At 54.0% G+C, this 9,389-nt stretch overlaps 1 protein-coding gene across 3 annotated transcripts in view; it reads right to left on the bottom strand.

The window, feature by feature from the left end:
- Positions 1 to 2,221: 2,221 nt before the first annotated feature.
- Positions 2,222 to 9,389, bottom strand: part of CLPB (ClpB family mitochondrial disaggregase) — a 74,148-nt gene continuing 66,980 nt past the window's right edge. For 2 of the 3 annotated variants that reach the window (XM_082279065.1, XM_082279066.1), the window contains 5 exons: positions 7,744 to 7,900; positions 4,807 to 4,880; positions 4,195 to 4,314; positions 3,668 to 3,772; positions 2,222 to 2,892 (listed from right to left, as the gene is read on the bottom strand). In XM_082279065.1, the coding sequence (XP_082135191.1) occupies positions 2,641 to 2,892; positions 3,668 to 3,772; positions 4,195 to 4,314; positions 4,807 to 4,880; positions 7,744 to 7,900 (708 nt within the window). In that variant the 3' untranslated portion in view covers positions 2,222 to 2,640. The remainder of the gene's footprint in view (positions 2,893 to 3,667; positions 3,773 to 4,194; positions 4,315 to 4,806; positions 4,881 to 7,743; positions 7,901 to 9,389) is intronic. The other variant, XM_082279067.1, reaches the window with a different exon arrangement.

The raw sequence follows: 9,389 nt of genomic DNA, 5'->3' as shown, positions 1-9,389 counted from the left end.
GTCGGGCTGCTGGAGCTGTGAAAAGTTAATTCAATTAAGTTTTCCCTCTAAACTAATTAGGCAGCAATCTGCCACGCAAGGAGCTGCTGGTGCTACCCAGAGCCGGGGGGAGCCGGGAGGGCGAGGAGGAGGAGAGAGATGCAGGGGGGAGAGCAGAGGGAGGGGAACGCGGAGGGGAGTGGGACGAGGGGTAGGGCCGGGGAGCTGTCCTGCATCCCCGCGGCTCCCGTGGGATGTGGATGTGGGTGATCCCTGCGGATTGTGGCGGATGAAGGGAGATGAGTGCTGGCAGCAGAGTGCCCAGTTGTCCCCGGTGCTGCCGAATGGGGAGGGGGGTGAAGGCTGACGCCCCCTGCCCCCAAAATGGGACAGCGGGGAGGGCTGGGCACAATGGGAGAGATGGGGACAGGGACCCCCGTCACTCCATCCCTCTGTGTGCTGGGGGCTGCCTGTGGGCTTGGAGCTATGTCCATGTGCCTGGGTGGCTTGGGGTCCCTCCAGAGCTGGTGGGGGGAGATGATAGGACCCTCTCCAATGGGATGCCCTCTGATAGGACTGCTCCAAAGGGACCGTTCTGATGGGACCCCTGTCTGATGGGGACTCCTTCCAATGGGACTCCTTGAGTGGGACCCCTCTGATGGGTGGACCCCCTCTGATGGAACCCCTCCAATGGATCCCATGCTGATGGCACCCTCTCTGATGTACCCTCTGCAGTATCCCCTCTGGTCACACTCCAGATTCCCCCAGCTCTAGCCCCAGCTTGGTTGGAATGACAGCACCCACCTCATCATCCCTGTATCTCCCACACTCTCCAGCCTTCATCGCCCCATGGAGTCCCCCAGGTTATGTGTCAGGGGGTCCTGGTGGGTCCCCCAGCCCCACAGCTGCTCCCAATGGTGCCGGAGGCCTCTGTCCACTGCCACACTGTTCCTGGGGACAAAGATGGGGTGCTCCAGGGTGTCCTGAGCCCCCACTGGCGGCACCCTCTGCACCCTCCTGACTGGATCAGGAGCCAGCATGGGGTTCTGATGCTGGGAATTGAATGTGTCTGGCACAGCCCAGTGGTCCTTCCTCCAGATCCCGTTCTCCCAGGCACTCTTCCTGGCAGTGGAAGCCCATTTACCTGTGTTGGCACCAAGAAAACGACCTCTAAGGGTTGAGGAGGGCCCATGTGGTCCTGGCTCTTGCGTGCGGAGCTATGATCCATGGGGCTGGCACAGCTTGGCACAGTGTGACATGGCATGGTAGAGCGTGGCACAGTGTGGTATGGAATGCCATGGCATGGAACAGGATGATGTGACTTGGCATGAGTGTGACCTGGCACAGCATGACATGGCACAGTGTGATGGCACAGCACGGTGTGACGTGACCCAGCACAGCATGGCACGGCAGGGCACACCTGTAGCCCCCTGCACACCTGAGCACACAGTGAGGGCACGCCCCAGCGAACAGCTGTGCTCAGAGCTGCACACCCACGCACACCTGTGTGCACCTGTGGAAGTGAATCTGACCTTGGGAAGCTCCAGCGGAGCCTGGTGACACTCCCAAACCCTCCAGGGATGGGATCCTGCTCCAGGCCCCAGCATTAAGCCAGAAAAAAGCTACTGGGATAGGAAGGGGGTTCAAGGCATCCCCCACCACACCTCCTTGTATCCCTGGAAGACAAGAACCAGCACCAGAACCAAATGCCGATGAGGACATCGGGGTAGGAGGGAACAGTGGGATGAGGATCCTGGCTGCATCCCAAGGGACAGTGATTCAGAGCTAATTAATCCTGAGGGGGCTTGATTTCCATATGTATTTCATGTTCTCCTCTTTGAAACCCATGGCTGGGGTGGCCCCATCAGTGACCATGTCTCCTATTCCACCATGAGCAGCTCCCTGAAGGAGCCCCCATGGGGGGGCCACAGCCTCCATGTCCCCATGGAGACAACTTGGACAGCTCAGTTCCACCTGAGATATTAAATATTTCCTGGAAGGTGGTCATGAGAAAAAGGTTCAGTGAGGGCTTTGCACCAGGATGTTGCCTGGCTGGGCTGGGGAGATGTGACAATGGGTCCCAGCTCCCAGTGGTGTTCCCCACTCTTGGTGACATTCCTGGCTCCTGGTGATGAGCAGGAGACCTGAGAGTGCCCTAAGATGAGGATGGTGGTCCCAACAGCCGCTCCTTCTGGGGACACAAAGGGCTGGATGCGCAAAGCATGTTTATTGCCATAAAGAAACAGGGACAATACAGAGCAAGTGCGTGCCTGGTGGCTTTTATACTCACACTCAGTTCCCATCCCCCACCTTGCCAGCCCAGCTATCCCAGGAAGCCCCCTCCCATGGGAATGACAAACTCATCCCAGCTCTTGCATGGTCCACAATTTGCTTCCCCCCTCCTTAAAAAACTCCAACACCCTGTGAAACCCCAGGACCGCCACTGACCCATCCCTGAATGGCACCAGGGCACCTTGTCACCCACAGCTGCACCCCCAGAGCCCTTCATGCCCACCCCGGGGCAGCTCCTGCCCATATCTGTGTCCGTGCCTGTGCCTGTGTCCATGCCCAGAGGTGGCAGGATTGCAGCTCTGCCCTCTCTGACACCGCTCACTCCAACTCTTGGGGTATTTCATTGCCACTGTGAGCGCCCAGTGCTGCCTACAAGAAGTAAGTGATGTTTTCGGGGTTCAGCGGTGCCTGGATCTCCAGTTTTCGGGCCTTGCTGTCCTTCTCTACAATCTCCAGCCGCAGGGTCGGCACCTTGGATTTTCCTGTGCTGGAGGAAGACCCCTCTGTGGTTTTCAGCAGCTGCTTGTCCGAATCCTCCACGGTGATCCTGAGGGTGCAGCCCCGTGGCAGCAGGTCCTGTTCGTAGGCAGCTGCCAGCTGGTTCACCACACGCCGCTCCACCTGAGGGACAGACCAGATCCTGACAGGAAAACCCTGTGGAAAGCCTCCCATGCAGATGGCCAGCTCCTTCCCACCCTCAGGTAGTGCAGAATCATGCAACCTTCTCTTCATCCCACTTATGCCCTGTCTCTGGAGTGTGGGTGTGACACTTCCTCCCCCAGACCACTGACATCTCTCCAGAGACGAGGAGGGTCAGACCCACAGTCATGAAATCCCAGAAGGGTTTGGGTTGAAAACGACTTTTTAAAGTTTGTTAACATTTCATACCCCCTGCCATGGGCAGAGACACCTTCCACTAGACCTGGTTGCTCCAAGCCCTGTCCAGCCTGGCCTTGAACACTTCCAGGGATGGCACAGCCACAGCTTCTCTGGGAAATCTGTGTCAGAGCCTCACCACCCTCACAGACAACAATTTCTTCCCAATATCCCACCTAACCCTGCCCTCTTGCAGTTTGAAGCCATCCCCCCTTAACCTATTACTCCAGGCCCTTGTCCAGAGTCCCTCTCCAGCTCTCTTGGAGCCCTTATTAGGCACTGGAAGGAGCTCTAAAGTCTCCCTGGAGCCTTCTCTTGTCCAGTTTTAACACCCCCCAGCTCTCCAAGCCTGTTTCCAGAGCAGAGGGGCTAGAGCCCCCAGAGCATCTCCATGACATCCTCTGAATTTGCTCCAGTGACTCCATCTCTCTTTTGATGCCTTTCCAGTCCTGGCTCTCCGTGGGCAGTGGGGCTGGAGGTGACAACATGAACTTCACCCCAACTTCCCTCTTGCCTTCACCTCGTGTTTGATGGAGCGGGCACCATAGTGAAGGTTGTAGCCATCAGCCAGCACGTCCATGACCTCCCTGTCCCACAGCAGTGTGATGTTGTGCCTTGCCTTGGCCTGCCGGGGGGAGGGAAGGAAGAGGAGGAAGAATTATGGATGCCCCGCAGCAAGCCTGGCACCCTTCTCCTTGAGCAGCGAGGATGCTGCACTGCAGTGCTGAGAAGGGCTGAGCTCCACCAGGCCAGTTCCACCACAACAAAAGGACCCCAAAATCCCATTTAGCCCCCAGAGAGCTCAGACATGCAAAGACCAATTAGGCAAATGACATCTCTGAAGGTGGCCTGGAGCTCCAGTCCAAGAGGAACCATCTCTGCTGCTCCCAGAGGTCCTGATTCTCCCCAGCACCCCAAGTCCAACAGCTTGTATGATGATAGTAAAGATACACATCATTGTGTCTACCCAAGGATAGATGCTGCGGCAGGGATTTCTTACAGAGTTATTCTGAGAAGTCCCCTCTAAAGCCCTTGATGTTTTTTTACCTTTTTGGCCCAAAAATTGAGCTCCTTGTTGACCAGCTGGATGAGCTCTGAGTGGCAAAAAGGGAGAAAATAGACAATTTCATTGATCCTGCCCAGGAATTCGTCCCGTCTGAAGTGAGCCTGCAGGGACAAGGGAGGAGGTCAGCAGGGAGAAGGATGGTGACCCCGATGGGAACAGCAGTGAGAGTGGCATTGCAGAAGGAGCTCCCCAGGGATCGTCCCACCTCCCACAGCTCCCAGCAGCCATCCAACCCCATGCCATGGAGCTGGACAGCACCCAGAGGTGCTTCAGAAACATCTTAAAGAAACTGAAGGTCACAGGGATGTCACTGCAGTCAGGTTTTCCTGACCTTGGGAGAGCAGAGAGCCCCCAAATTGCACCGCAGCGCTTCCTGTCCTGTGTCCCCTTCCCACCATGCATCGTGGCTCCACTCCAAGAGTAAAGAAGCTGTGCTTTATTTCTGCTGGGCTCTGACCTTGTTGAAAGGTCCCTCCAACATTTTTAGTGGGGTTACATCCCTTCTCTCATAGCTGGGAGAGAAACACAGGGAAGGAGTCTGGGACCAAAGCTCAGGACACCTAAAACATCAGCCATGAAAACACTGTCCATACCTTCAAGATAGGGCGAATAACCTTTTCCTTGAACTGCTTGGAAATGGTGATCTTGTCAGTCATCTGGACGTCCTCTGGAAGAGAGGTGGATGGCAGGTGTCAGTAGGGACAGTGGGACAATGGCTTCACGAGCTAGAGCTGAGGGCAAGGAAGGGTCTGGGGGGTACTGCAGGACAGACCTGGGACCTCCACGTGTCAGCAGTTTGCTCTGGCAGTGTGGTGTCCCTGCACTTGGCATTGTGGACAGCAGTTCTGGGTGTCCTGTGGTGCTCCAGGGGAACATCCTATGCTGATGTGGCTCCCTTGAATGGCCAAAGAGCCCTGGCTCTGCCTCTGCTCCCTGCTCTGTGCCCACAGGAGCTGCTCCCAGAGGTTTTGGGCAGCTGAGGTGCCAAGTTGGGCTCCACAGCTGCCAGTGACCTGACACACAGAGCACACTGGCCCTCTGGGGCTGTGAGCACTGGAAGAGTCTATGGTCTCTCCCGCAAACACCAATCTCATGTTCAGGGTGCCTGTGGCACTGCTCTGGCTGCAGTCTATTTCCCTCTGCTGACTGCAGATGGAGCCAGGGTCTGGCTGCTCTCGAATCCTGGCTCCCAGCCACTCTGGATGCTTGGCTGCAGCATCACCCATCTTCCTCCCAGTGCCACATTCCTCTTTGTCTTCATCATCCCAGCTCTTCCCACAGCTTCACCCATTCTGCACCCATTCGCCTCCATGTGCTGTTTGACACCAGGGTGCTCACACCAAGATAGATTCCTGTGCTCTGGATTGGATCCCAGCATGCAGGGCAGGGCAGGGGACACAGACCTATGTTGGGTGCTGGGAGCCTATCCCAGCTATGCAGCCCAGATGAAGATTGCTGCCCCTCACCAGCAGTGGCAGAAGGGGTTCTCAGGCTCCACTGGATAGGTGGTTTAGGTTGGAAAAGCCCTCTGAGACCATCAAGTCCAAGCATTTCCCCAGCACTGCCAAACCACCACTAAACATTCCACATCCACACATCTTTTAAATCCCTCCAGGGATGGGAACTCCACCACTGCCCAGGGAAGCCTGTGCCAAGGCTGAACAAACCTATTGGGGAATAAAGTTTCCCAATATCCAACCTAAACCTCTCCTGGCATAAATTGAGACTGTTTCCTCTTGTCCTGTCACTTTTTACCTGGGAGAAGAGACTGATGCCCACCTGGCTACATCCTCTGTTCAGGCAGTTGTAGGCAGTGAGGGGGCTCCCCCTAATGCCCGAAGTGGTGCAGGGTGCTCTGGAATCACCTGATCCAGTTCCAACCCCTCTCTCACGGGCAGGGATGCCAGTAGGTCTGTCCCAGTGTTTTGGCAGAGGAGAGCTGGAAAGGCAGAGGAGCCAGCACTGCTACCAGCATTCCCACTTCCCACATGTATATACCTGCTGCTGCCACTGGTGGATGCAGAGCCCACTGGGGAAGCAGCTCTTTCCCTTTATCTTCCCATTTATCTGCCTGCCAGGCGCTTTAGTGACCTCCTGCCGTGGCATCTCCACACTGAGAGTCAGGAAATGGGCAGGAGCTCCTCTAAACCCAGTTGAGGGCAGCTGCTGTGCCCAAATGCCCTCCCCAGCTCCTCTCCTGCTGCAGCTGTACTGTCCCAGAAATTAAAATTCAATGCTCTCCTCATTGAGCAGGGAAACGTTTGGCATTTTCAAATGTTATTCTGGAAAGTTCAGTTGACGATGTGTTTTGTCCTTTACCCAGACTGATTGAAGTTTAAAGGTTCTGAATTAAGTCAGCGTCGACAGCCACTTCTCCAAAGTAAAAGGAAGAGACAGGGAGAAAGAAGCAGGAAAACAGATTTGATGCCAAAATCCAGCGTTTTTTCCTACTCCTATGGAGCTGATGAAGGAATATGGTGTATCTGAGATGGCACAGGCTGCTGGATACCTTGAGAAAGATGTGATGTCCAGACAATTAAGACCATAAAAGGATCTTAAAAACCCCAAAGTAAGTTTTTTAAGATTGATGAGAAAAGAAGGGATGCAGTCACTGCCCATGGCTGCCTGGTTATCCAGGCACAGCAGCACTTGATGGAAACAGGCTTTCCCTCTGCTCCATGTGACAAACACTGTCTAAAAGGGACAGTCCCTGGTGCTAGCATCACTTTTCATCTGTCCATCCTCAGAGTTACCAGCAAAGGCACTGGGGGTTGCACATCAAGTTCTTAATTTCCAATCTCAGAGACTGCCCTTGCCCTCCTCATTCCCCTTTTATTAACAAATTCACATTTTGGGAAATTTTTCTCCAGCAGCCTGGTATGTGAGGCCAGGGCTCCCATTCCATGGGGAAGTAAAATTCATTAAGCTCAGTCCTTTTGGGAAGGACTGAGCGGAAACAAAACTTTTCCTCTTTAATATGAGCACCCGAACCAGCCACAGTCTTTTGCAGGAAGCATTTAGAAGGGTCCCTAAAGAAAAGGGGGATTTGATAAAGAGAATCATGGAATCCCAGAAGAGTTTGGGTTGAAAGGGACCATAAAGACAATCCAGTTTCAATCCACCTGCTCTGAAATCCTCATTATTTGACACTGCATCCTTCAGAGGGAGATTGTGTCTTTGAGGCTTTGTCCAACCTCTCAGCCTTTCTCATCTTGTACTCACTTCTTGTTTCATGCCAGGTTGGATGGGGCTTGGAGCAACCTGGTCTAGTGGAAGGTGTCCTGGCCTGTGGCAGGGGGTTGGAACTGGGTGGGCTTTTAGGCCCCTTCCAACCCAAAGCCTTCTGGGATTTCATGACTTCCTGGCAAAGGAGCATTCCCAAGTCATGTGGACCAGTTTAGGACCAGTGGAGAGGGGACTGAAGGGTCTGGGTGTGCCCCCTGCCGAGGGATGGCTGAGCTGGTATCAAACAAAGTTGTGTTAGGAAGGAGGGAGATTCTTTAGGGATTTGAAGATTGAAACTCCAGTACCTAAGTTTTCTGCGATCCTTTTCTTGCTCATCTCCATGGCTTCTTGCCGGAGCTGCAGTGCATGCTGTGCAATCTCCTCACTGGCCACATTGGAGGTCATGATAAAGATGGCATCCTTGCAGTCAATGGTCTTCCCCTTCCCATCTGTCAGCCTGCCCTGCAACAACAGCAAGATGACACCAGCCGTGTCAGCAAGTGCTGGAGGACATGGCCAAAACACCAGGAAAAAGAACATGGGTCCTGTTTTTCCCCAGAGTGGATTTAAGTTTGAAGGGATGCCCAAGGATTGAGGTGGAAGGAAGCAAGGATGAGGCTGGAGAAGTCCTTGTCTCTCCCAGGAATGGCAGGAACTTGTCCTGCATATGGTCCCAGTGTGCCCTGTCCAGGACAGAACTGATGGAAGCGCTGGGAGATGCCTTGCCAGGAGGAGGGTTGGGCCAGTCCATGTCCTCATTCAGCCTGGAGAAAAGGCAGTTCAGGGAAGACCTTCTCGCTCTCTACAGCTCCCTGACAGGAGGTTGGATCTGGTATGGGAGTCTTGGTCTCCTCCCAGGGGAGGAGGGACAGGACAAGAATAAACGGGCTCAAGTTGCACCAGGGAAGGTATAGGTTGGAGATCAGGAAACAATTCTTCCCTGAAAGTGTTGTCCAGCCTTGGCACAGTCTACCCAGGGCAGTGTTGGGAGTCCCCATCCCTGCAGGGACTTAAAAGCTGTGTGAATGTGGCATTTAGGTTTAGTGGTGGGCTTGGCAGTGCTGGGGGTATGCTTGGACTTGATGGTCTCAGAGGGCTTTTCCAACCTCAATGATTCCATGACTGTGTGGCTGCCCATATGTAACTCCCCAGCCTTTGACCCTCTGCCTGCCTCCCTGTGGTGGTTTTAGGTCTGGCACAAGCCCCAGGCTCAGCTCAGGACTGATGCTAATGATAATCCTAGGCTTGACCCTAACCCTGCCTGTGGCTGTGGTTTGGGCTGGGCAGAGCCCACAAATAACCATGTTATAGCTGTAACGGAGTGACCTGAACAGCAGAGCTCCTCATCCCTGTGGGATCACCTGGCAAACCAGGGCTACCCAGCACCACCACTGCTGCGGTGGCATCAACCCTCAGCCCCCCCAACCAACCCAGGAACCTTTCCAAAGTACCAGTGCTCTTGATTAATAATATAAAAAAGAGAGGGAAATAAGGAAAAAAGCAGCATCTCCCCAGGCTGTTTCTTTCCTCAATCCATCTCCAACAGCAGAGATCCAGCACAATGACACAAATCCTTGTTGGGTGCTTGAGATTAACATTTGGGTTATTGCCCTGTCAAGTGCCTGGTACAGGAATTGATTTCACATTGAACTGCTACTGTGATGATCTATGCAAGAAAAATGGTGTTATTAATCCTTAAAAGAAAAACAAAAAAAAAACCCTCCAAAACCTTCCAGCGTGTTGCCCTGGAGTTTGGTGGCCTCTGAGGACAGACTGGGACCTTCAAAATCAACCAGAGAGCTAAAGAGTGACTTTGGACAAAGGCCTGGAGAGACAGGATGAGGGGGAATGGCTTCCCACTGCCAGAGGGCTGGGTTAGACGGGATATTGGGAAGAAATTCTTCCCTGTGAGCATGGCAAGGCCCTGGCACAGGTTACCCCTAGAAGCTGT

Source organism: Coloeus monedula, assembly GCF_965178545.1.
Source record: "Coloeus monedula genome assembly, chromosome: 3".
NCBI lineage: Eukaryota > Metazoa > Chordata > Aves > Passeriformes > Corvidae > Coloeus > Coloeus monedula.
The sequence above is the reverse complement of the archived record's forward strand: the minus strand, read 5'-3'. Positions and strand labels throughout refer to the sequence as shown.